The sequence below is a fragment of the Condylura cristata genome, unplaced genomic scaffold (genome assembly GCF_000260355.1).
Source record: "Condylura cristata isolate star-nosed mole 26May11 unplaced genomic scaffold, ConCri1.0 scaffold00002, whole genome shotgun sequence".
NCBI lineage: Eukaryota > Metazoa > Chordata > Mammalia > Eulipotyphla > Talpidae > Condylura > Condylura cristata.
This window is the reverse complement of record NW_004567103.1, coordinates 60,371,711-60,398,799: the sequence shown is the minus strand read 5'-3', so window position 1 is coordinate 60,398,799 and position 27,089 is coordinate 60,371,711. Positions and strand designations below refer to the sequence as shown.

The 27,089-nt window shown below is 39.1% G+C and overlaps 1 protein-coding gene across 1 annotated transcript in view; it reads right to left on the bottom strand.

Annotated features, from left to right (window-relative positions):
* Positions 1–7,825: 7,825 nt before the first annotated feature.
* NEB (nebulin) overlaps positions 7,826–27,089 on the bottom strand; it is a 183,818-nt gene continuing 164,554 nt past the window's right edge. The window contains exons 132-147 of the mRNA XM_004674880.2: positions 24,734–24,838; positions 24,121–24,225; positions 23,403–23,495; positions 22,296–22,388; positions 20,322–20,414; positions 19,734–19,826; positions 15,197–15,289; positions 13,556–13,648; positions 13,164–13,256; positions 12,740–12,832; positions 11,779–11,886; positions 11,495–11,678; positions 11,066–11,158; positions 10,228–10,380; positions 9,922–10,028; positions 7,826–8,594 (exon numbers count right to left, since the gene is read on the bottom strand). Coding sequence (XP_004674937.1) covers positions 8,421–8,594; positions 9,922–10,028; positions 10,228–10,380; positions 11,066–11,158; positions 11,495–11,678; positions 11,779–11,886; positions 12,740–12,832; positions 13,164–13,256; positions 13,556–13,648; positions 15,197–15,289; positions 19,734–19,826; positions 20,322–20,414; positions 22,296–22,388; positions 23,403–23,495; positions 24,121–24,225; positions 24,734–24,838 — 1,773 coding nt within the window. The 3' untranslated portion in view covers positions 7,826–8,420. The remainder of the gene's footprint in view (positions 8,595–9,921; positions 10,029–10,227; positions 10,381–11,065; positions 11,159–11,494; positions 11,679–11,778; positions 11,887–12,739; positions 12,833–13,163; positions 13,257–13,555; positions 13,649–15,196; positions 15,290–19,733; positions 19,827–20,321; positions 20,415–22,295; positions 22,389–23,402; positions 23,496–24,120; positions 24,226–24,733; positions 24,839–27,089) is intronic.

The following is a 27,089-nucleotide window of genomic DNA, read 5'->3' as shown; positions in this document are numbered from 1 at the left end:
CAGGAGAGGTCTGCCACGCCATGTGGTCACCTCCGGGGCAGGCGGGAATCGAACTCACGCGGAAGCGGCCCCAGATTCTCAGTGCTGGGCTTTAACCCGCTGCGCCACCAGGGAGGGCCAAATAAATCTTTTAAAAAAAATAAAAGACTGGCTTCACTTCAGGTGGCAGGTGCCCTGGACAATGAGGGTGGGAACAGCTCAGCCTGAGTCTGGAAAAAGGCTTTGCCCCCCTGCCTGCTAGACCTGGGGCAGGGAAGAGAGGATGTCAGCCCCACAGAAGTTTTACAATATGATTCTCAAACGTATTATAAAGCCAATGTAATAAAGACACACAGATCAATGGAACAGAACAGAGCCCAGAAGCCCCACACCGGGTGCCATCAATTGACCGGGAAGGGACCAGCAGCAGAAAGCACAGGACAAGCTCTTTAGTAAGCAGAGGTTGGACTTGGAGGGGTCATGCTCAAGAATAAACCCAGACTCCCAAGTTCCCCCAGGCCCAATAATGAACCCCAAAGCTCCCCAGCTTTATTCATTCAGGCGTTCCTGCACTGGGTCCACCCACTGGACCTCCTCCACAGACAGCTACCCACAAGGAAATGTTCTCACCTTCCCCTACCCTTGGCTCACCTCCTCCTTTCGTGGCCCAAGGAGGCCCCCAGAGTAAAACACGGATGATACCTCCTTGAGGAGTCTGGAAGAGACCAGGTTGCCCCAGGCACCACCTCCACTCCAACTCCCTGGGAAGCCAGCAGGCTCCAGAGAGGAGGCGCCTTGGCTGCGCACGCAAGCACAGTCAGAGACGGCGTAGGTGTTCTGGCAGGTTTGGGAGGGCAGGTGGGACGCACCTGCAGAGGGTTGTAGATGCCACGCCCACCCAGCTGTCCAGCTACAGCCCGACAGTTTGTGAACTCAAACTCAAGTGGAGGCAAATACCCCACATCTCCGAAAATAGTGTCAATAAAAACTCCAGAGAGCAATAAAATGGCAGAAAGGTTCTCATAGGATTTCAAATCTTGCTCAAGATTATTTATCAGTAACCACAGATCACTCGACGAATCCAGCTCCTCCTTCCTGATAATGATAGAATGGGTGTGGGATTCATTCCTGCTCTGTGCTTTGCTGGCCTCTCCGCAAGTTATTACCATTCTTCTCCGTGCCAGCATTATCCATTCTCGCCACCAGGCGGCGCTCTCTGCCTTATCTCTGTGCTTGGATGCGCAGGGCCCTCCTGATCTCCCCTGGACCCTCAGCCATTCCTTCACCATCATTCATTCACCACCTGATCCTCTAATTGCTATGTCTCATTTATGTATCTGGTAAAATTTATTTAACCATTCCCTGGGGTTTTCATTTAGATTGTTTCCAATATTTATTACTATAATGAAAGTGCTGGTGAATATTTTTACACATAAAAGACTTTATCTGTACTACAAAGAGTTTCCTTAAGTCATTTGCCAAAGATAGTATGTCTATATCAGGCAATTTGAATATTCCAAAATCACAGTTCTCTGCAGAAGGATGGTACAACTTTATCCTTTTCTCAGGAATGAATGAAAGTACTTATTTCACCTCACCTTTTTCAACATTTCACTCTAATTTTCAAAGGTTTTGATGCAAATCTTGCACTAGAACCAAGTACACAAAAAGTGTTATGTGTAAGAAATATTTAATTACTTTAGACCCTCAAAAGTAAGTAGCACTAGCTCAGACATAGTAATAAATGAAAAGATTAAAACACTCTTGAATTTTAGAAGGTAAAAAAGAAGAAGAACACAGTAAAATTGTAGCAGAATAATAAATGTTCTCCACATTTTCACTTGGCATCACATAATGAGGTTACATGAACTGGTCTGCATTGCAGTTGGGTACATAATGGAGTCCAGCCACCTGAATGGAGACAGAAGAGAAGTATGCTAACAAAACCTTCCATACCTCATCAGATTTTCTCTTTCCCCATCCTTGGCTGCATGTAGATGACTCCATGGGTACAGAGGCAGACAAAATGCCAATTGAAGAGCCTTAGTTCCTAAATGATCACATGGATTGTCACCTAACCAGAAAGGCACTGAAATGAGTGATGGATTTTATAAGATGAAACATATGGAATTCTAGATTTCATGTTATGGCAGCTAGGTTAATTTACAAATCACTTCTTGAATAATAATTAGATCCAAGACTTCTTGTTAAATATGTTAGCTTTTCTTAGTTAGTCCATACATCCATTCTGTCATTCTTATTAATAACATTTAGAGAAAGTGATTTGCCCAACATGTAAAACTTTTCCTAAGTTGAAATTACTGCTCTCCATAAAGGTAATTCTCAGTAACTGTTGTCTGAGAGTTCTTGAAGTTCTTACAAAACCTAAACCTCTACCTGGCTCTAAACAAAAACTTCAGTTTCCACTGTTCTGATCATTTTTCTTAAACAATGAGAAATGAAAACACTATGTCCTATAGTTTCTAGAGATGGTTCGCTTTATGTTTGCCCCCCTGTGTTCTGCCTGTGTTACAGGGAAAAAGGGGGAGAGAGAGGGGAGATAAAAGGAGAGAGATTAATTGGTCTATAAGTCCTACCAGTATTGTTGCCTGAGCTGGGAGCCTGGGTGCCGAGGCAAAACAAGCACCGTCCAGGCTCACAGGTGTTCCCATTTTATTCAAACTTAGCGACTTGACTCCACCCTTAGTTTCCAGCAATCCCGCATCAGGAAGCCAAGAGTCATGGCAGATTCATGGAATGGTGGGAGTTGTAATCTTTGGCACTTGGGATCGCTGGCACAGAGGTACAGGTGGAACCCGTAAAATATCAGTGTGTGGCGTTCACTCAGGACATTATGTTCCCCCAACAGGATGACTACTGGAGTCACTCCTGATGACTTCTGCCATCAACACTGCATTTTTTAGGAGTTTGATTTTCACTCCAGGGAAAGAATTTGATCTCGATTTTTCCGCTATGAAAGGAAGTTGCAGTTTTATAATATATTCCACATGGGGTAAATTATAGAGTTGTCTGTGTCTATATGTCTTATGTCTGTATGACTTTCCTTTTGTGCCTAATTGTCTTAGCTGCTAGAGGATATAAAATTAGTATAGGTGGTGACTATAAATTTTTTGGACTCAAAAATGTAATGGGAACTGGCACAAATATTGTAAGCAACATAATCCACTGTACTTTTTGGTTAATGGGAACTAATTTGTAATCTAATGGGTTGTTTTAAAACATGTGCCAATAAGACTGTATTGGCTATAATTTTTTTCTCTTCTTTCTGGGTTGTTGATATTGGGTACACAATGTTTCCAGTGATGTGATCACAGGCACTTTGGCTCTTTAAATATGAAAGGAATTTTTGGCTTAAAGCTACAAGGACATAGATATACAAGTAACAAAATTAAATACCGAAGCAATTAGAGCTCCCTCCCAATTCTTTAAATGATGAAGTTGAGCTTTGGGCTGTCTGTCCCTAGAGGGCAGGGAGCACTTCCTGGGTTGGCAGGGAGCACTCATTTGTCCCCCTCTGACTCCCTGCACAGTGAGATATCTGGACTGTCCTTCAACTCCCAGCTGCTCATCCACCTTAATTCTGTAACGATCACAGAGACCTAGAACATCCCCAGGGCAACAACTGTTTTTGTTGACCCTGATGAAGACAGCCCCTCGGGCCTGGTGAAGGGGGAACACTGTTCAGGGTTAGCCTGAACAAGAAGCTGCTGATAGATTTCATGGTCAATATAGCGGGTTTGTGAGTCCAGAGCCACTCCCTCTACCTCTGGGATTTCTAGCAGCTGGCTGACACCCCCACTGGCTCTCTGCATTGTGGTTGTGGGGTCAGAGCCACACTGCTGGTGACCAGATGTTTTGGTGACTATCCTCTCCCTTCAAGATTTCTCAAAAGGTAGGAACAGCTATGCAATGAACACCACTTGTGTGGTACTTTATCATTTAAAAAATACATTCACATTGACTTTGTCTCTACATGTAAGGTAGTTTGGGCAGGAACTATAGTCTCAGTCCATATTTATGGAAAAACTATTCCCCAGCAACAGCAGCTGATTTGCTTTAGCTCAGTCAGCTGCACCTGGGGCTTAAACATCTCTCTACCGATCCCTGGCTCCCACGCTGTCTTCACGACCCTGGTGCCTAACTTTGTTGGTGATTGCGGCCACCTCAACTGGTGATACAGGGTTCACAGAGCACGGCCCTAAGCAAGCTACAGAGGCCCAGGAGAAAGGGTGTTTTTTGCAAAGCCTGTTTCAATAACCATTCATGTGGACCTGGCTGCCTCTGCCCTAAAAGGCCCCCTTATTCTAATAACTGGTACAAAGCCATTGCATGGACTTGTGGTGGTCTTGTAAATAAAATGGGATTCCTGAGCCCCAGGACGTGATAGTTTTGCAAAATATGATTAGGAGATCTTGAGTTCACCTTAAAATGATCAGCTTATGAGCTCATGAGAGAAGCTTGGGAGATTTAACTTAATCTGTGTTCTCTTTGCCACACCCAGGTATAAGAATTGGAAAATGAGTCGAAGCGGGAACCAAGGCTTTAAAGAGGGCCCACAAATACGAACATCAAGAAAATGACTTACCAGGTAGAGGGCTCACAAACCTGAGCAAGTGCTGAGCACCAGACCCGCTCAGAAGCGGCAATGGAGCCTAACACAGATGTCTGTTGGCAGGCTGAGGATGGCAAGAATAGCATCAGGCTCCAGGACCTGGTAGACAACGTGGGCCAGAGTGAAAGCTTACGAGAGGCAAGCAAAGGAGGCTATAAATCCGGAAGATTCCTGGGACCACCGTGGGCCCACACCAGTCGGAAGGATCTCCTGACCCTGAGCCAGAGTACATTCCTATTTCCAGAGCTCAAGGTCTGAGTCTGCATGTGGTCTATAAAGCTTGCCTCACCCCACATGGCCCAGAACACTCCAACGCCCACCCCCACCTCAGCTTACCTTACCGAACCCTATCCCTAAACCTCCTGACTCACTCCCCACTCCTCAGAACATCTTGGTCCACACTCCCAGCGTTAGCCTTGCCTTATCCACTCCCTCACCATGTTGGCTCACTCTCCAGCCCCCCGTAGACAACTCCCCCTAATCCACATCATCCCTCTACACCATGTCTTCCTAGTCCCCAGTCCCCTAGCCTGCCTCTGCCCTACCTAACTCCCATTGCTCTTTTCCATCATGGGGTCTCTGGATTAGGCAGGTGAAACCAATGAGGATGAAATGGACTAGGCTGAAACCAATATTTCCTTAAGTACCTTCTAGGATCACCAGGTCTGAGGGAATGTTGTCGCAGAAACTGAATAGAGGGAGGTGGGCAAGGAAGAAAGTGACATTTTTTTCCTTCTTTTTAGAAAATAATAGTTGGGAAATCTCTGGATTAAATGCAGTTTAACTCATCATTTTACTCTGATCTTTGTAGGAAACACATTACTGAATCTTCAAAATGGAAGAGGTATTCTAAACAATAGTGTGTCCCATTCTTATGGACCTGGGATTAATGTTCTGAGGAACAAAATTTGGGAGACCTTGTTATAGATGAAGGGTAAAGCATATGGCTTTTCTCCTCCTCAGTTTTGCTCCCTGACTGGGAGACTAGCAGCTCAGTTTCCACAGGGAAGCAGATCTGAACTGGTTAAACCTGGAGGGCTGGGGATTTGTGCCCAGAGCATTACCATATTTGCAGGAGAGCTAGAAGCCTTTAGTCAGATGTTCTTATGTCATCTGCAAGAGCTCCCTACAATGACCAGGCCACAGGCAGAAGATCCTGGTCAGTCCTTTTTTTTTTTTTTTTTTTAAAGATTTATTTATTTATGCTTACAGAACTGGAGTACAGGCTAAAAGTGTGGGGAGAGAATGAGAGGATTCACCAGAGACAGAGTGGAGAGCAGAACAGGCTGATTGATTGAAATACACTGCTGAGGGGAGCAGCTGGCAGGACAGGAGGTCTGCTATACAATGTAGGTCAGCCCCCCGGCTGGGGATTGAACTCATGCTGCAGTGGCTGCAGATAGCTTCATAATGCTGTGCTTTAACCCACTGCACCATGAGGGAGAGCCCAGGCACAGTCTTTTAAGGACTGGGTCACTGGCCGCTGATACTTCCAGGTATCTTGGGAGGACTGAGGATTCAAGTCTCCTCCAGATACCTCTGATGAGAGAGATAGAATGAAGGAGTGTGTCAGGAGAAAATGAAGGAGTCCTAGGTTATCTGGGCAGGAGCTGGGAGTGTGAAACCCTTACCCTTGGATAGCATTACTAACACTTTCCCTCTTCTGCCATCCAAAGTCAGGACTCATGCTTTCCTGTGTCCACAGCTCCCCTGGGGTTTCAGGGCCCTGGAGCTTCAGAGCCAGAATGAGATGCTTCCAGAGCCTCATGCTCCCCTCCACCTTCCACTCAGGAGGAGCAGGCCAGCACACAGCTGTCCAGGTGTCAGAGGGTCCAGCACAAGTTGGAGGAGGCCAAGAAGAGAGCAGATATTGTGAGCCAAGAGCCATGAGAGAATGAATAGTTAAGGTTCTTTGCTTAACCTTAGTTAATAGTTAAGCTTAGGTCAGGAGTCTGCATGGGAGAGGAGCTATAAAGGACCTCCCTGGTACCATTTCACTGACAAAAATAGCTTAAAATTGAATATCAGGACAATTTCAAAGCTAGATGCTGGTTGTGGCTTGAGGTGGTTAGTTGTGATTAACGCTTTAAGAAATATGATTAATAAGACCCACGTTAAGCTGGTGGAAAGGCAGGTGGAACAAGATCAGTCACACTGATAACTTCTCAGGCTAGATGATGTCTATAGTGGGAGTCTGCATTTTTTACATGCTGAATATTTTCCAAGCTTTAAAAGGAAAGCTAGAATTAAAAAAAAAAAATGTAGAAAAGACTATAAAGCATCTGGTAGCTTTACAAAGAACAGGAAGTTTAAAAACCAAAGCATGTACTGTAACTGAGACAGCTTATATGATGGTATTCCCAAATTTGGGGGGAAGGGAGAAGTCTTAGTGCCTAGGGTTGCTGTTTTTTTTAAGCCCAGTTTAAATGAAGACTGAAGATTTGGGGATGGCAGAGTTGCGAGCTCTTCCACCCTTACTATGCTTAGGCACTGTCTGTCTTTTCCTTGGGATGGTGAATGTCATAAAAACATCAGTTGTCGGGCCCTCCCTGGTGGCGCAGCGGGTTAAAGCACTGCACTGAGAATCTAAAGCCGCTTCCGCATGAGTTCGTTCCCGCCTGTCCCGGAGGTGACCACATGGCGCGGCAGACCTCTCCTGACCCGCCCGCTGCTCCCCTCAGCAGTGTACTTCGTCCATCTGCCTGTTCTGCTCCCCACTCTGTCTCTGGTGAAGCCTCTGGCCGCCCCTGAGTCTCTGGCCTGTACCCCAGTTCTGTATGCACAAATAAATAAATAAATCTTAAAAAACAAAAAAACAAAAAAAAATCAGTTGTCTTGTTCATCACTCAAAGCCCAGCACCCGGCCTGGCACCCAGCACATAGTATGTCTCTTCACATTTGCAAGTGTGCATGTTCTTTCCATAATGATTTGCAGAGAGAGAGATCAAGTCTAAGAAGTTTGAGGACAGCTGAGTTATTATAATTCCACAGTAACATGCATAGATCTTGTGCTTTTTGGGGAAGAATACAGTATAAACTTAAGCATTAAGCCATTAATGTCTTGCACCTCATATTTATCCTTTTCACATCTTTGCCACATACTGAGGTTTAATTTTTTTTTTTAGTTAAGCCTAGTGTAAGGGTTTTTTTGAAATTTGTTTTATTTATAGATCTTAAAACTATTGATAATGATCACTCATCAGTGGTGTTTGTTGCAGATTTATAGTTTTATTAGTTAACCATGTTATTAACCTAACATCACCAGTTTATATTAACTATCGGCTTTATAACTTCAGAACTGGGTTATAAATAAAAGCATCAGCATTTAGTAAGCAAGGAAAATGTGAACAAATATCCTTGCTTTTCTCGTTTAATGTGTTTGACGTGTTCAGAATCCTTGTTTTAGTTGAGAATTAATGTTAAACATTTTCACCATAAAGAAAGATCCTCAGTAAAATATCTTCAGAAATTTCACTGATTTTAAAACTCAAAGGAAATGTTGATTATGACAATTTAAAAATAATGAACTTACATAGGTTGAATGTCTCCTAAGTTTTATGTGTAAGTCCAGGAAGTAATGAGAAAGTAAATTCAACTTAATAATTGAGTTGAGTAGTGATATTAACATTTGTTTTCCTGGGGAGTTGTTGGGATTCAGATAGAAACAAATTACAGAATGGTACAAACATGAATCATATTGATGCAGAAAGACCACTAGGCAGTTTGACAATTTGGCAATAATTAAGAGTCTATACTGAAATACTGCAGGAGCCACAGACCCTGCAAACAGCATGATACTCAAAACTGCCTAAATAGCTTCAACATAGTTGGCTGGGAGCATGCCGGTCCTGCCAGTCCTCTGTACAGTGCCATACATCCAACCTTCATCAATAGCTTGAACGTTGACAATAGCATCTCCATCTCTGAAGGACACCTCATCTGCATCAGCAGCCATGTAGTCATACATGGCACGGAAGATTTTCTATTCATGAGAATAGAACAACAGAAAAACATATATTAGATTTGCAGCAATTAACCGAAAGACATAATTTTAAGGTCTCTTTGATTTACTACACAAAGGTTAAGTTGCATCAAAGACTATCTGAAACTATCATAGAGAAAGTAAAAAGGCAACACAAAATAAGTAAATATTTGCAAATTATATTTCTGATAGGGGATTGCTTTTCAATATAGAAAAGAATTTCTACAACTAAATACTGAAAAAAAAAGGAGGGGAGGGAAATAGCAAAAGATCTGAATTCTTCAAAGAATATATACAAAGCCTATATGCACATGAAAATATACTGAATATTATTAACCATCAAGGAAATGAAAATCAAAACCATAATGAAATACCACTTCAAACACACCAGATGATAATAATCGCCAAAGGGAAGAGGTGGAGAAATCAAATTCCATAAAGTGCTGGTAGGAATGCAAAATGATGCAACCATTTTGGAAAACAGCTTTAGGAGTTGTTTGCATGTTAAATATAAAGTTGTCATACAATTCAGTAATTTCACTACCCAAGAGAAATGAAAATGTGTCCACAGAATAAAATGTGCCCCCATAATAATAAGAATCCAAATGCTCACTAGTTGGCAAATGAATAAAGTAAATTTTTTCATACAATGGAATATTACTTGCTAATAAAAAATATAATACAAGACAGATGAACCTCAAAACATTAGGAAACCATTAGTCACCATGTATTGCATAAGTTCATTTTCTATAAAATGTCCAAATAAGGAAAGCTACAGAGATAGCTTTGTGGATGTCTTTAACTGGATGAGTGGGGAGGGAAAGGTTCTGGATGGGGTGAGACTGTTGATGGCTACATGGGTTTCACTTAAGGTGATGAAAATGTTCTAAAATTATAGTGGTGGATAAACAACTCTGTGAAAGAACTACAAATTGTAGAATTGTACACTTCAAATGGTGAACTTAACAGTTTGTCAAAGTCATGGATGTGTGTATGTGAGCAAAAACAATATGCTTATTTTACACATGACCTTTATAAAGAATTCTTTTAAGCAGAAAAATGTTTTAGTTTAACATAGTTGGTAGGATCATGCCCAAAATGATACTTTGCTTGCTTTGTTTTAAATAATTAAATATGCCTTGTCACTGAGTTTAGTAATGAAGATATTCTGATATTAACACCAGATGTTATATAATATATAAGTTTTACATAAAATAGAAAGCTTGGTTGAAAAAAAAAAACCTGATTACTTAAATCATTTTTGAGATATGATTTTCAATATCAAAAAATCAGTATTATTTGAGTAAGTTCTTCACTATTTACTCACTCCAGCAGTAGACGGATGAGATGGGATAGAGGATACTGTCGTCTGTTGGGTGGCAACCGAAGAGGATCGTTGTTGTGGGAGCTCTGTGGTCTTTGCATGTTTATAAGCTGAAAAGAAGAAAATGGTTCAGAAGAAAAAAATGTGCTCAGACGTCATTTACTCTACATTTATACCACAAATTCAGTATTTTCTCATGAGGAGAAAAGAACCCAGATTTTGTTTTTATTTTACTCAAAGCGACTCTTAGCGTAACCAGTAGTAGGTTGGCAGATGTAGGCTGGTCAAGCCTGCACCAGCCACCTGTACCTGCTGAGGTGGCGGAGAAGAAGACACCCCCTTCGCTGTAGGTGGAGAGGTGGAGGTCGGCGGCATCCGAGTGTTCAGACTTCTCCTCGCCGCCGCTGATGCTCAGCGCACTGGCAGATCGTGACTGCTCGCGGCTCCGTCGCTGAGCTTGGACTGCAGAGAGCAGATGCAGAAGGAACAGAGCTGAAGCAGCTGTTGCAGTGGTGCCCAACAGCAGCTGGACCTCAGTGGCTGACCTTTCAATGCCAAGCATAGTTTTAGGTAGATTCCCATGGATTAAACCCTCAAAACTTACAATGTGTGGCTGTCATCCTGATTTTCCAGATGAGGGCTTAAGTAAATTACCAAGACACCTAACAGTTAAGCAGCACAAATCCCAGAGTCCATCCTCCACTCTGCCCTTTCTCCTGGCTCACCAAGATGAGTAAATACAATATTCATCTTCATCGTTTCCAGAAAGTTGTCACTAACCTCCAAATTTATTTGAGTGCCTTTTGTGTTTCTATGGACAACAGACCTTTAAAACTGCATGTGCTAGGGCTTAACAGGTGATTTACTCATCTTTTACAGTAAGTAGACTACATGATAAATCCTTTGAAGGCAGCAAAATATTCTACATTTTAGTAGAAGTCATGAAGGCCTGTTTGTGAAACAATCTTAACTTGAGCATGTATAGAAAATGAGTCAGGTCCATTAACCAACAACATACTTTAATACTGAATGAGCAATTTAGAAAATTGGAAACCTTGGAGAGATGGACATTCACAGCCTACAAGTCACTGACTGTGGCCCACTCAACGATAACATTTATGTCATAGGCTTTTGAGGCCTAAAATACCATTGATCTTGTGTAAGCTTCGGGATTGAATGTTGTCTTCTGCTGGATCATAGTCAAAAACGGAGCCAGGATTAGTACGCCAGACTCGTAAACCTGGAAGTAAGAGTAAGGATCAGAATGTATGTTCTGAATTCGTACAGTAACTGGGACATCAGAACATGACTTAAACAGCCACAGGAGAATGATGCCACACTAATTCAGCTTAGGTTCTAGTCATGCCTTCCCCTTAGAAGTGGGAGAGGCATCAGCTTTGAAAACTATGAATATGGGTATTTTTTGTTTTTTTTTTGTTTTGTTTTGTTTTATGCTTAACGAAAACACAGACTGAAGTCCTTTATCCTTTGCCTTGGTGTAAATAAGGTCACTTTTGTTCTTCAACTCCTCTTAACTTAAATATGATTCCTTACCCCTACCTCCAGACTGAATTACCTGTAACAGTCTCCTGATCCTGGTCATTCCGTTTTTGTCCAATTTCTACCACTTTTCTCTGAATACCTCGGTAGTTAATGTCACTGAAGTCCTGTGTGTTCTTCTTCACCCTTTCAGTGATAGGGTCTGTCACCACGGGTGTGAAGCAACCCTTGTGTTTCTCAAAGTCTTCATGATACTTAACCTGCAATTTCATGAATTAGTTTTGTGAAAAGATGATGGTGTAATCACTTCCTTTCTAAACATTGGATTGATTAACCAATCCTAAAACATTCCTGACTTACTGTGGAGATGTTGCGTTGGGTCTCCCTTACTCGTCTCATTTCTGGGGTGTCTAACACATAGGCAGCTTTGCCTTGTATTTGTTTCCGGAAGCTATCAGAGTAAAGGACCTGATGGAGGAGAGACCGTGAATGAGTCATAAAGCCATCCTAATTCTGAGGCCTCAAAACCTTTCCAATAGATGGAGATGAAGGAATTGGTAAGGGAAACTTGGGCCCACTGAAAGAACCCAGCAAAACCTGTAATTAAAATGGAACAGGTTGGTATGAGGCTGGGCCAGGAAATTATTGGGAGAAAATGAATAAAATGAATTTATTTGGACTTTGAAAAGGTAATTTTCAAAATTTGAAAATGAAAATTACCTTTTCAAAGCAGAGAAAGGGAAGGGGAGAAAACAGTTTGCTGGGTTTACTGGGAATTGTAGCACCAACACCATAGTATTCAATGGTACCTGGCACTAATTGCTGACACTCAAAGAACTATTCTTTAAAACAAGTTATTTTCTTAGATTTATAGAGCAACATTCTTTTACAGAAATCAAAGTCCTACAGACAGGAAAGTCCCAAAGAAGGTATTCCTTTGAGAGTATTACCTGTTTTACAGACCACCTTAAAATAAAGGAGAGCAGAAGACTGAGGAGGTTAGAAAGTCAATTTGTTACAGTTGATTATATAAGACTTCCTCTGAGTCAAGTAAAAGGGGGAAAAACATTGGTCATTAACATGTTATGTCTTAGTATGATCATTTGGAATTTAAAAACACAGTGGTGTTAATTTTAGTGTAAATTTCCAGTTGAATAAAAAAGTGCACATTTTTTATGATATTAAAATGTTATTTTTCGAAGATGTTGCATTTTTGTTTTCATTTTTAGTGTACTTCAGTCGAATGAGAAAGGCACATTTTTATAATGTTAAAATGTTATTTTCCAAGATGTTGCACTATTCTTTTAATCCTAGAAAATACCGAGCTAATGTTTTCTTGGTTGCGCTTAGCTCTCTCCATCTCTGGAGTGACAGGTGTCGGAGTGGCTTTTCGCATATTCTCTTTGTATAACACCTAGAGGGCCAAGAAAGTATCCAGACATCAGAGAGCAGAAACCCAGTTCTCACGAGCCATCATCTAGCTGGTGTTATGGCTCAACTGCATCACACACTATGAGAAACACCTCAGAAAGAGACAGCCATGAACATGTTATTGTATAAAGCAAAAGATGAAGAAAGAAGTAAAATCAGTTTGCGCTGGGATTGCTTTGTTTTTAAATGAGATTGTAAAGGGATTTTAAATGATAAACATAAGTTTGGGGGGAAATGTGAGGCAAATTAGTGGCTTAAACATGATGGCCAGGCTTGTTAAAAGTTTAATGATTTCTTTTCTCTATCTGAAATACCGAGCTAAAGTTTTCTTGATTGCGTTTCACTCGTTCCATCTCAGGAGTAAAGGGTGTGGGGGTTGCTTTCCCCAGGTTCTCCTTGTATAAAACCTGTGAGATAGAAAGTGGGACCAGAAAGTCACAAGGAGGCAGCATTTCAAGCTATTAAATATCAATGCAGTTTGGGGGAAGAAGCTCCAGGTTTAATCTATGACTATTAGTGAAACTAGCTCTCAGGAAAAATACTTGAAAAACAGTTAAAGGCAATGGTGAGTATAATATGACATTTAGAGGAGATTCTAAACATCTGGCATTTTGTTTATGTTTTGCCTGGGATTGAGTTAGGAGCAAGACAAACTGCAGGGATTACTTTGCACAATTAAAAGCATTTCTGTTTCTCAAGACAATACCGAGCTAATGTTCTCTTGATTGCGTTTGACTCTTTGCATCTCTGGAGTCATGGGGGTTGGAGTGGCTTTTCCCACATTTTCTTTGTACAAAACCTACACGAGTCCCATGGATCCAAAAATTCAAAAAGAAAAGAAGAAATGCAGTTACCAAGAGATTAAGGTATGGAACAGATCATTTGTTAGGAGGCACAGGAGGCCAAACCAATTGAGCAGTAAGGTTAGAGAGGAAGACAGAAGTTTCCAAGGTAGAAAGGAGTTGACAACAAAGGACACATTTCCAGGGTAGGACCCTGTCCCCAAATCTTTGCAGACTGCAAAACAAAATGCCCCTAAAGGCAGACAGACCACCTGCATTCTACCTCTAGTCAAGCACCTGCCAGATCATTTAAGCAGGAAGCTGGGACTTAGGCTTGAATAACAGTGGGAAAATTGAGGTGGTTCCCTAGATACCAGGGGTTCTGGATTTTTCTGCAACACTAAAGCTCACAGAGGCACATCAGTAAAACAAGGAAAAGATTTCCCTTTTTTTCCCTGTTATCATCTGCTGTCTCTTGCTTTAGGTTAACAAAATCAAATTTTTCAGTTAAAAAAAAAAAGACTTTCAGCAGTGTTATCTTCTCATGGTAAACCCATAGGACACATCATAACACACTATAGTAAATCCTGAACTTGTCTCCCCTCCGTGTCATTTTTGGGGATGTAGGATATTTGGGAAGTTGCTTATGTGAGGAAGAATTCTGTTAAAGCAGCAGTTCTCAAAATGGGGTCACAGGAAGGCACAGTTGGTATCATCTGAGAACCGCTGAATGAACATATTCTGACAACAACCAGACCTACAACATGAACCTCCATGAGGGCAGGGCAATGTATGGCTTAACAAGCCTCGCAGCGACTGAGGCACACGGGCATTCAGAGGCCCTCTTGCACTCAAAATATTAGAGATGTCTGCAGACTGTGCACAGTGGAGAGCACAAGTTCCTTGTTAAATGAACTCACACCATCCCCTAAGGCCAGACCTCTGAGAATTTATATATATCATAGTCTTGTGGAAAACTGTTTCCAAAGTTGGCAGCTGAAGTCCATGATAAAGACAAAAAAACTAATAATGAAAAGGAAAGAAGCTTGAGTGACATTTTCTTTGTGACGTAAACTGACAACACATGCCAAAACCACTACTAGACCTAAATTTCGTCATTGTCCCCAAATATCAGAGTTATTTTTCCTAAGTTAGATTTTGTCCAAATCTAACTCGGTAAGTTAGAACCTGAAGCCACAGCACAAACACAGTAAACATCACTGTGCCAGAAAGAGCTATACTACATCGATGGTGCCACCTCCCAGTTTCCTGAGAGTGCAAATCAAACAAACCTTATATGGGTAGTGGAGAGGGAGTAAGTTTTGGGAGAGATGAGCAAAATGTTCAGTGTTTTATTGGAAAATCCTTTACTTCTTGTTATTAGAACTTTAAATTATGGATTAAAGCAATTTTGTTATTATGGAGTTAAAGGTAGAAGTAGCCCTATGGGAAAGAAGGATAAATGGGATCAATTCAACAAACTTAAGTTGTCTTTAGAAAGTAGGATTAATATGTATTATTTTAAATCATTAAAGAAGTAGTTTTTTTTTTTCTTGCCAAAGTACCGAGCTAATGTTTTCTTGATTGTGTTTGACTCTCTCCATCTCTGGAGTGACAGGTAAAGGAGTCCCCTTGCCCATATTTTCTTTGTATAACACCTGTATGATGAGAAAGCACCCAGAAAAACAAATGTAAGGAACATTTCAATATTCACGAGTTAAACGTCCTTGTTACAAAATGACACAGGAGCCAAGAGTACATGCTGACAAGACAACAAGACACCAGAAGCTACTTAACGCAGCCATTCTCAGGGGGCTGCCCCAGGGCGGCCAGGACCCAGCTGCTGGAGAAAGACTGGGGAGCTTATCCTCGGGATCCTTCTCATTTCAATGAACCATGTGCTCTTAAACAATCACATTGGGATCTAAGATTGTTAGAACTTGGTTTTTTTGTTACCCAAACTAAAGGCCAAGTTTTTAAAAGGACTTAGAAAAAACTAACAAAAAACAGATGGTGCGACATTCAGAATTAACTGAAATAAAAAGAATAGAATAGATAGTTCTGCCACAGAAATATGAAAGTATATCCTTTTGGTAAGTGAGGCATGTTAGAAGCAAAGGAAGGGAAGTGGATTTTCAAAAAGGATAAATACTAAGAATCAATTTAATTGTAAGGTTAAGTGGCATTTTCTTTTCCCTTTCATTCCAAAATACCGAGCTAAGGTTTTCTTGATTGTGTTTGACTCTCAGCATCTCAGGAGTGATGGCAATTGGAATTCCTGTCCCCAGGTTTTCTTTGTATAGCACCTGTGTGATAAGAAAGTATCCAGAACAACAACAAAACATCACCTACCTCCCCTCTGGTGGTGCTTTGGGGAGAAGGGCAAAGAGGGAGAGAACGAGTTAGAGGGAGGAAAATATTATAAGCTTCTAGATCCAACCTGTGAGCCTGACATCCTTCAAAGCAAGGAGTGCAGGAAGAAGCAGAAACTAAGAGATAGGAAAGGAAAGTTTTGTTATTTTTGTTTGTTTGTTTGAACTGCACTACAGAGCAATGGAGAGCACCAGGAAAGGGAACAATAAGTCCCCCAGCTTGTTATGAGGAGGGGAAGGAAGGGCAAAAGCCAGAGGGAACCAAGGAAGTTATTTTTGATTTGAAAATGTTAATACACAAAGAGATGTTTGGGTTTCAGCAAATTGCACATATGATGATGATGATGATGATGATATATATTTATATATATATGTATGTATGTATACTTTCAAAAGAACTATTCAGAAGAAGTATATAATTTTAGTTTGAATATATTGGGAAAAGTTAATTTGGAGGCAAAGGAGAGCAATGATAAGATGCTACAAAAGAAACCTCAAAATTAGTGTACAAATACCACTGGCCACAGAGAAGATGATACTAGGAAATGAGGCAAAGTGTGCGGGCTGCAGAACAAAGTTTCGTAAGCTTTATGTTCAGATTTGATTTGCCAAAGCAGGATGAATGTGGGTGTTTAGACACTTGAAGGTTAGGATTTTAAAGTGGAATTTACTACTGACCATTTAATTTAAGTTATTATATTAATGTTTAACTAAAATGGGGAAACTGATTCATAGGAAATGGCAGCATTAAATTGCAAAGAAGACATGTCTAAATTTCTATTGACATAAGTTGATTAGATTTAAAGGAGAGCCATTAATCTTTTTAATCATTTTAAAGGTAAAGGGATTTTTTTCTTTTCAATACCGAACTAAAGTTTTCTTGATTCTGTTTGACTCTCTCCATCTCTGGAGTGATGGGAATCGAGATCCCTTTCCCGAGGTTTTCTTTATACAACACCTGTATGACATGAGAGAGCAGCCAGAAAAAAACAAGAGCAGTCAAAACAGCCCTTTGTCTCTCTGTTAGAGAGTCCAGGATGAGACTAAAGACATTGAACAGGACAGACACATTCACCAAGTCAGCCCATCTTTTCTAGCACACATCTGTATGAGAACACAATCCATATTTTCTGGCCAATATAACTGATATTCAACTTGCATCCTAACCTATATGTTACATGATAGTGTGCTATGTCAGAAATTAAGGGAAATAATACAAATAATTTAATAAGACAAATAAAATGCATAATGTACAGTAAAATATTTTTTTTCAAGTTAGACTGGAAATATTTCTTTTTCTCGTGCCTAACATCTATTTTACAGAATAAGAAATATAAAATCTTAGGCCCAGTCCATGCAACTTGACAAAATTGCTATGTGCTCAGTAAACTCAAGTTGTAGAAATGGTCAAATCTGAAAGCCAATGATAGCATCGTAAAGTCTCTCTGCACACCTGGACAATTTTGCTGAAATGCAACATGAGTGAAAATTAACAGAAATGGGTACTTCAAAAAATTTGTCCAGATTTGCTAAGATCAATAGTCCCCAAAAATATGAAAAATAATACACTCCAAGATAGGAAAATAATTAACAAATAATTTTGAAAATCTTTGCCCAAGGAGGAATAATAATAACAATAACAAACCCACAGGGAAAATGACATTCCAAAAGACATAATAATTTACATTAAAAATTTAACAAAACTGGAAGGTTGTTAGTAAATAATAATTAAAAACAAAGGAAAACAAACAAAATGACTGTGGACCAAAGAAAGTTACTGAACTAATTATGTAAAAGAATGAAAGTTTCAGAAAATACTTTTTACTGACAAAAAACATTTTGAATCAAACTTCCCTCCAACCCACCGTGCCCAAAAAATCCCACTGAATTTTCCAGTAACATTTGATTCTGCCTCACGCATAAGTCTAAGATCTTTATATATAAGTTTCACATTAAGTGTTTTTAAGTAATAATTCACACTTAAGTATTACAGAGATTTTCAGCAAAAATGTCAATAAAATAAAATATTAAATATAAGCTCAATATCCAAATTTTTATATTAAAAAAAAAAATCCAGAAGGTCTGGATTTCTATTCAGAGAATAGCCTGCTCAGGACTGTCAAGAGAAGACTGCTTTGGGTCTTGCCACTGAGCACTTTTCTTTCTCTGTGCTGTTATGCAGACAGGATCTATATTAAGATCACCACTGTTTCCAAGCACTGTTTATGCCTATGGATTCAAGTTCAGTATCTTTTCTTGCAGTATTAATCCAGAAACAGTAAATAAAAGGGGTTTCAAGGAAATAAGAGCATCAGTGTTTAGGTTTCTTATTTGTTTTTGCTTTGTTTTGTTTTTGGGTATCAATTATTTTCAATAGTCCCAGCAGTTACAAGAAAGGTGTAAAGAGAAGGAAAGGAACCAATGAAAAGTTTTCAGTGACCATCACACAAAGTTTAAAATGTTAGAATTACAATGGTGAGTACAGTATCTGAAAAACAGACATATTCAGTTGATGAGATTTTAAAGAGACTGTGTTAAAATATTTTCAGTGGACTAATAGTGAGTTTTGTTTTGTAGACATTATTATTATTATTATTATTATTATCATTATCATTATCATTATTATGGTATTAAAGGAACTTTCTCCCAAATACCGAGCTTAAATTTTCTTGATTGCGTTTGACTCGCTCCATCTCAGGAGTGACAGGCAGGGGGGTCCCCTTGCTCAAGTTCTCTTTGTACAAAATCTGTGTGCACAAAAGCAACAACCAGATCAGCCTGGGCCCATCTTGTAGGTAAACTTAACCTGTAAAATTGTCTCTTAAAATATTTTTGTTTGTTTTCATAATACTATGAAATAACTTTCAGAAATACCACCTCTGGGCATTTCCAGGCACAGTCTGAAGTCTGTCCCTGAGTGGTAACTCTATGTACACAGCTGCCTGGCCTGCAGGCAGGAGTCACTTACTTACATAGGCCTCTAGCAAGGGAGGACAGGCCTTGTCAAATAGTGCTCAAGTTAATTGAAATTAATGCCCATAATGAGTTCTAAACACTAAATAGCAGACCAAAGAGAGAGAGAAAGAGAGAGAGACAGTGCAAGAAAGAAGCCTGGGGGGAAGTAGAAACATAAATATTAAAAAGCAAGATAAATATTATCTTTCAATGATTCTGAAAATATTTCAAAGTTCACCTATATCTTACATGGTATGCAAAAAAATGACTGAGCAAGTAAATTGAGGTGAGCCAAATAAGTCTGAGTTATTATGAATTACTACGTTGTCTTTTGAGTAAATATATCTAAAAAAGTCACATTCTTTTAAGAAAAGCTACAAACACACAAAGAATCAAACAGCGGCATAGAAAATATACAAATAAAATGAACACCGTGTTTTTCAAGTGGTGTTAGATTTAACTGTTGACTTGAACACACTATTAGAAAATCGATTGTTATTAAAGAAGGATTTGAGGAGGGAAATATTGTACATTATAGGTTTTTAAGGAAAGTGATCAATAACTATGTTTTAAGGGAAAACCGTTAAAATTTCACACCATAATGCAAATAAATATTAAATTAGATTTGGGTGAATAGTGAGATAATATTTGATATCATTATTTCATTATATATGTTTAGTACTTTTACAGGAAGAAAATCAATGTTTATAATGTGTTAAATATAGTATTTTAAATAAAAATTAAGGGATTTTATTTTTTGCCCCCTAGAAAATACCGAGCTAAAGTTCTCTTGATTGCGTTTCACTCTCTCCATCTCTGGAGTGATAGGTGTTGGGGTTCCTTTCCCCAAATTTTCTTTGTACAAAACCTGTGAGATACAAAAAAGTTCCCAGAGACATTCAAAACAAGTACAAAGATTAAGGAAGGGAGAAAACTGAGGCAGGGGTGTGTGTAAGGAAGGAGATTTTTAGAATAATAACATTTAGTAGGATAATGCTTTTACTTTTTATGTCACAATTTTAATAGTGAACTCAACAGTGCTAGATCTGGGCTAGAAGAGTTTGGCAATAGAAAGCAGTGTTAGAGGGTATGAGAACCTAAAATGAGAAATCTTGTGTTAATTCCATTTGCAGTATTTCAGATCTAAGTACTCACAATTGTCAGTTGCTAAAAAAGTTAATATACCAGGAGAAAAATGAGTCACTTTGTAGAAGTCCAGATTATTTGGGTCAGGTAATAACACACACACACACACACATACAGCACAACTGTTAAGCGTTAACTTAAAAAAAAAAGGATAATGGGTTATTTTGGTAATTTTTAAAATAACTAAGGGTTTCTTAATTAATATATTTGTAAATACCGAGCTAAAGTTCTCTTGATTGCGTTTGACTCTTTCAATCTCTGGAGTGATAGGGGTTGGGGTGCCTGTTCCCAAATTTTCTTTGTACATAACCTGCAGGAAATAAGTAGAACATACACAAAGGTAAAATGACCACCAACCCTATGGGTTTCAACTATGTATGGGCTATTTGGTGGGAACTCAAAAATAATCTAGCGTTCACATGTAACATTTAAGGAATAAGGAAAAGAAATTTGACAAAAATGTGTTTTATTTTCAAAAGTAATTTACTGCCTTGAAAATAGGCTACTAAATTATGCATTTTCTATAGTTAACACTTAGTACATTCTTAACATGCACTAAAGAGTAGTAATAAATTCAATAATGAGAATAATTTAACCATTTCATAACAGATGGCATTAGTCTCTTGAATATAGTTCCCTAATAGAATAACACTTAATAGGTTGCTTCATTTAAAAATTTCTAATCACACAAATATTTTGTTTTGATTTTCTAAACAAAATTCCTAGTTGGCCTGACTGAGTCTGAGGGGACCCTCAATTTGAGTAAACTTTATTTTTCAGGAAGAGTATCTTTCCTTAAAATGATAATTGCTAAAATGTGAACTAGCATCTTGTGATTTTTGTTGTTTTTCTTGAACTCAGGAGAGTCCTATTGTTAGGGGTAGTATCAAAGGCTGTGTATTGTAATGAAGTGAGGAATTTCCCAAACCTCTAGCTTCCTTCCCTTCCTCTTTTCCTCTTAATGTCGACAATTTTCAGCCCAAGGAAAATGCAGGAATTCTTTTTAAGGATGGATTCTATTGTATACTACAACATGGGGTGGGAAGAACAAAGGACCCAGGGGTTTGTGTCACAGATTAATTCCTAAAAATCACTGACAAACTACTGTTGATATCTTTGTTTTGTGAGGAAACCTTAAGCAGTTGAAAATCTATCTTCTTAGGTCAAAACTGTGTTTAATACAATAAGGCAGCACAATCAATCATGGGTAGAGAACAAAATCAGTCAAAAATTCAAGACGTTGCAATCAAAAGCAAAGTATGAAGTATTGACCACTTTTACTGTATTAGTGGACACAAAACTCTAAATGAAGTTTGCATGATAAAGAAGTCAGGGTAAGAAGGAAGTGAAAAGGGAAAGAAATCTAAATAATATAAATACCTTGCAAGAGAAATAGCAAGTGTTTTCTAATGGAAATTAGAGTTCAATTTTACAGTGACCAAGAGAATCTTTAAGACCAAGGTCCTCATCTTTTATTGGTCATAATCTCTTCCCCAAATTGCAGAGTTTCTTGCTTGTAGTTAAATTACTTAGTTTTCTTTCTTTATAGATAGAAGTGTGTGTGTGTGTGTGGGGGGTGGCACATGCACCCACATACAAACACATGTACACTGCAGGGAACAAGGCTAGCTTGACAGAAGGTCCGAAGAAATGTGTGCTTAACCTAGTATTTACCTTTGAGGTTATATTAAATCTTAAACATACTCCGCATTTACAAGGAGAGAGCAGTGAACATTAGGGCAAAAATATTGAAAGGAAGGGGAGAAAGCTGCATAGATTTCCCAAGTTTACCTAGTGTCTTTCTGGACAGTGGAGAGTGCCCCATTAGCACACATGCATATGTGTATGCTTATGTGTATATAAACATTCATTTTATATTATTATATGTCTACATCTTTATGCTTTTGGTCAACTGACAATAGGTCATCTTAAAACCTTATTACTAACTATTGCCACACGTTATTTGCGAAACTGCAGATATGATGACTAAACAAGTCAAGTCCCTTGTCTCTTGAGTATGTGAGTATTATCTATTTTTGCAAACTTAGCTCCTCTCTCAGGACCAAAGGAGGATTTAAGTGCCCCCAAGGCACGGAATCTCTGGCAGGAGGAAGGAAGGATGAGATAGAGTTGGCATAGAAATTAGCAAGTAGTTATTGTACAAACACAGGCTGAACATATAGGCCACTACCGAGCTGATATGCTTCTGTGTCTCCTTGACACGTTTCACTTCAGGCAGGTCAGGGATTGGGGTTCCTTGTCCAACAGCTTCCTTATATTTCACCTGCAGATATAAAATTAGGAAATGAAAAGTATAATCATATGTTAATAATTACTCTTCCCAATGCATGTCTGTGTGTATCTGATTACTGTAATTTTGCAACTTCAATAGCACAAGCTTTACACTTAGTATCATTTGATATTTGGTATGAGAAGAACGATGCTAAGGACAATGACACTTGGTCTTTCTCTTATCAATGTGGGATGAGGCAGAGGCAGGAATTCATGCTTAGACTATGTCCCTTTCTTTTTCTTGTGTTGGCCAAAATTGTTATATCTATAGTCCATTAAGTAGGACAGACTTATTTACATTCATACCTGGAAAGATGGAGTTTTTGACACTACTAGATTCTACTTTCTATACATGACAGAGAATCTCTCTTCGACCAAATTTCAGGCTGCTCTGAATCCTCTTCCCAAGTAAGTCTCTACTATGGATTTCTGCATCTTTGCATTGCCTAACTTTAGTAAAAGTCCTGCTGAATCACTTTAGCCAGAGTCCCTCACCCTCCTGAAAGCTGATCAAATTCCTCACCTTCCACCATCCCCATTGAGATCCCCAGGTGAAATCTGACTACCTCAGCCTATCTCCAGTCAAAACTCTCCTTGCTCCTGAGGTTTGCTCTGAATACCTTTCTACCACTGAACTTCCTCCTGCCTGCACCCCTGACTTCTCACTCACCTGTGAATTGTTTTCCTTGTTGTACTGGGAATTGATCTCATTTATAATCCAAGATCTCCTTTCCCCAATATTGCAATAGTCCTTAATAAAACCTGTTGGCTTTTCTTTTTACCACTTTACTGTCTAGCTCTGCTTTACATGGACACATGCGTCTCCAGTTTCCATCTCTAACCTCCCCTCATGAGAACTGCCCCAGCGTGACCTAGCATTGTGAGAGCCTCTGAACCAGAGCCAGCTGTTTTAGCAACTTAACATGCTTCCAGTAATGCAGTTTTGGGTGCAGCTCAGACTTCAGAGTAAATGATTGAGGGGATGCAGAAAACACTAAGTGTTTACCGAGCTGATGTGATCCTGTGTTTGCTTCACTCTCATCATCTCTGGTGTCTTTCCAATTGCAGTTCCTGGTGAGACATCCTCTTTATATAAAACCTGGACATTCAGAATCAGGACAGTGTTACTCAGAAGAAAGGAAAACTCAACAATTCCTGGAAAAAGACTAGGAAACATGGCTCTGTGTAAACAAAAGAAACTAGCTAATGTTCTTAGGTAAGTATCTGACCTCCTTGGCATCAGCCATTCAAATTAAATATGCAACATGGATCATTGTCAGATTTGGAGGTTTCTTCTAAGATTATCATACTGTACTAATGTATTATAGAGGGTGAGAAATGCAGAAGATGTTAATTTAAAAAAACCTTCCCATATGAAACATGAAAATCCATTAAAGAAATGCAGTCAGTCAGTCACTTTGAGGAACAATAATAAAAGAAATCACAATGTCAAAAAGAAATCCATGGGGGGGGGGGGAAGGCAGCATATGTTACTGTTCTGGGATTAAAAAATAATAAAAAGGAAAAGTTGTTTGTTAGCAGATTTAAGTTGTTATTTCAAAAAATATCGGGAGTGGTGATTTTAGAGCAAAGTATAGAGAATTTTAACAAATAACTGCTAGTGTTAATTGGGGATGTTATCTGAATCAAGGCGAGGCCACATATTTTTAAAGAGAATATAATTATTAGGTTAGGGTTAAATGGGATATAAACAATAAATATACCGAGCTGAAATTCTTTTGATTTTCTTTAACACGCAGTATTTCTGGTGTGTCTTGAACAACTGTAATTTTTCCTTTACTGTTTTTAAGATCACACTGGTATTGAAGCTATGAAGGAAGTAAACATCTTGTTAAGATTTCAACATTGTTTTAAATAGTTTAATTGTCCAATATTGTGTAAAGGAAGTTAAAATTCTATATTTTAGAAAATGTCTATTCCAGAATAGTTGGTTTCATAGCCAAATAAGAATTTGTGAATAAACTAATTTCTAAAAATCCTAAAACTTATACTACATTTTATTAAGTGTTTTTTTAATGTATTTCTTGCCTAGAATTAATTTTGAAAAAGATGTTTTTTCCCACTAATGGAAGACAATCGGATATCATATTCAACTGAAAGCCACCAACAAAGTGACAGAAGAATCTTATATGCTCTCAATAGGGCTGAAATAAAAGATACGTCCAGAGAAGAATGGAACCCACATTCCTGGCTGAGATGGGAGCTGGGGGGGACTTCCCATACCCCCCCTAAAGGCAGGATACTCAAGTATGTGTCCCATTGCCCCATTGCATCCCAGTACTGGTAGACTGTGCTTTAGATTTGATAAAAACTCACAAGGCTGAAGTTCTTTTGGTTCTCCCGGACTCTCTGCATTTCTGGAGTATCCAAGACTGTCTCATAATATGACATGGACTTCTCTGCATCTTCCTTGTACTTTTTCTGTGAATAGAGTCCAAGAAATAAGGATGGTAAATAACAAAGATGAATGGATCAACAGGACCTAAAAATAGCCCTAATGGCTCAAGAAAGTCCTTTGTATCTTCTTGACTGTTTAAGGATGTTAAGGAGTTATAAAACAGACCCCTCACGCTGTATTTATGTTTCATTTTTTCTTTCTGGGGAAATGAGCCTGGACACTTTGTAGGAGCCACTGTCATAGCAACGTTGGCTGGCTGGTCCCATAAGGCAGGTGACAGCCAACAGCACAATTCCTGGCAGGGAGATGGGGATCCTTGTAGTGAAATGGAAGGCCCAGACTATTCAACAGGTACGTGGAGAAAAGCAGAGCCATTAACAAGGCCTCCTGAAGGCCAGCCTCAGCTGGTAACAAGTTGAGCTGTGAGACTGGGTTCTGAGGACCCCTGACTACAGGACTAAGCAGGTGGGCAGGCACAGGAAGCACTTCAAAAATGCAGTGCAAAGGCTGCAAAAGTCAGAGCCATGGCACTGGTGACTGTACTAAGCCAACCTGGACCTTCAGCCAGACTTTCTCCAGAGAGGTGTGCCCACAAGGGCTGCTCTTCTACCAATCCCCATTACTAAACTAAATCTCCCCAGGTATTCTCTGCAGCAGAAAACTTATTCTGCTTGAAATTCTGAGTTTGTTGGTTTGTCTTAAATAACTTGTCACAAATCCTTTCACTTTTCTTTCTAGCCTATTTAGGGAAGCTTGGGGGTGTAGGACTAGTGCTGAGGAGAAACTCGTCACTTTTGTAGAGCTGGAACTATTCTTTCTACTTATCTGTCCCTACATAAATAACATTATTTATGAATTATATTTATAAGTTTTGAGATATTTAATTCAAAGAGAAGTAGCTTGAACAAGGAAACGATTTCAGCTGAGGTTTCTTTTGTCTGTTAAGAAACCAGTTAAAACAAAGACTTCAGGGGCCTCCCTGGTGGCGCAAGGGGTTAAGTCTCAGCATGATCAAGTTATTGGAAGCGGTATAAGAAGTTAGATCCTAGGCCAGGGAGCTGACCTGACCACACAGCACAGCAGACATCTCCTGTCTTGCCCACTGCCCCCCTCAGCAATGTATTTCGGCCAATCTGCCTGTTCTCCCCATCTATCTCTGGTAAATCCTCTCACCCTTGTACCTCTGGCCTATACCCTAGCTCTTATATGCATAAATAAATTTAAAAATCTGAAAAAAAAAAAAAAGCAAAGACTTCCAAAAGAAAGGGCAGTTCACTAGGAACAAATGTTTTTGTTCAGAAGAAAGTCACTGAACAAGAGCAGAGGAAATGACTTCATCTCTCCAGAACAGGCCTGCACTTTGAAATTTTCCTTAAAGATTAGCGATGTTGAAAGACAGAAAATTATATGATTTGGGAACCTCTCACAATCCCAACAATATTGTCTTTCCTGGCTCTCCTAATGAACACAATATAGTATATGGGGCCTATATGATTTTGGTAATATAATTCTTCCCCACATCTTACCCTCAAAATAAGATTCATTTATCCTATTTGAATATATTGGTTTTTTGATTAAACCACTATCTAGTATAACTATATTTTTCATGTCTAACTTTATAATATTAAATTATATATTGTTTATGAACATAAATATATTTATTTATTTATTTATATACTTAAATATATGATCCTCCCAACATGAGTAGTCATTAAGAGATCATCTGGGAAGATTAAAAACAAACAAATTTCCAGAACTTACATCAGACTTATTAGCTTCAAGTTCTCGAGAGGAACGAGGATATCTACACTACCAGGTGTTTATAAAGCACAGCCAGACCAGATAATTACTGCTTTAGAGTTCACTGATCAGAAGAGAAGCAAACCTCTAACTTGGGGTTACTCAAATAAACTGGAGACTTGGGGTTACTCAAACTGGAGACTATTTGATTATCATTGAAGATTAAAAACAAATAAGGGTATATCTTGAAGATACACGGGTATATATGAAGATATAAGGGTATATGTGAAGAACATCCTACTTCATTTTTCTGTTTGTAGGAGGATGGAGACATAGCCCTCACTGGAGGAATCAGGGTTAAATTGTATGGCTGTTCATGTCCATTAGATAATCTCAATCCTTTTAAAGAAAGGAATAACCTAAATGTGAACTACCTTCTTTGTTTCCTTCAGAGTCAAAATGCACACAAGTTTTACATTCACATCATGAAAGACTTTACCTATTAACATACTGATTCATCAATTATGGGTGGGG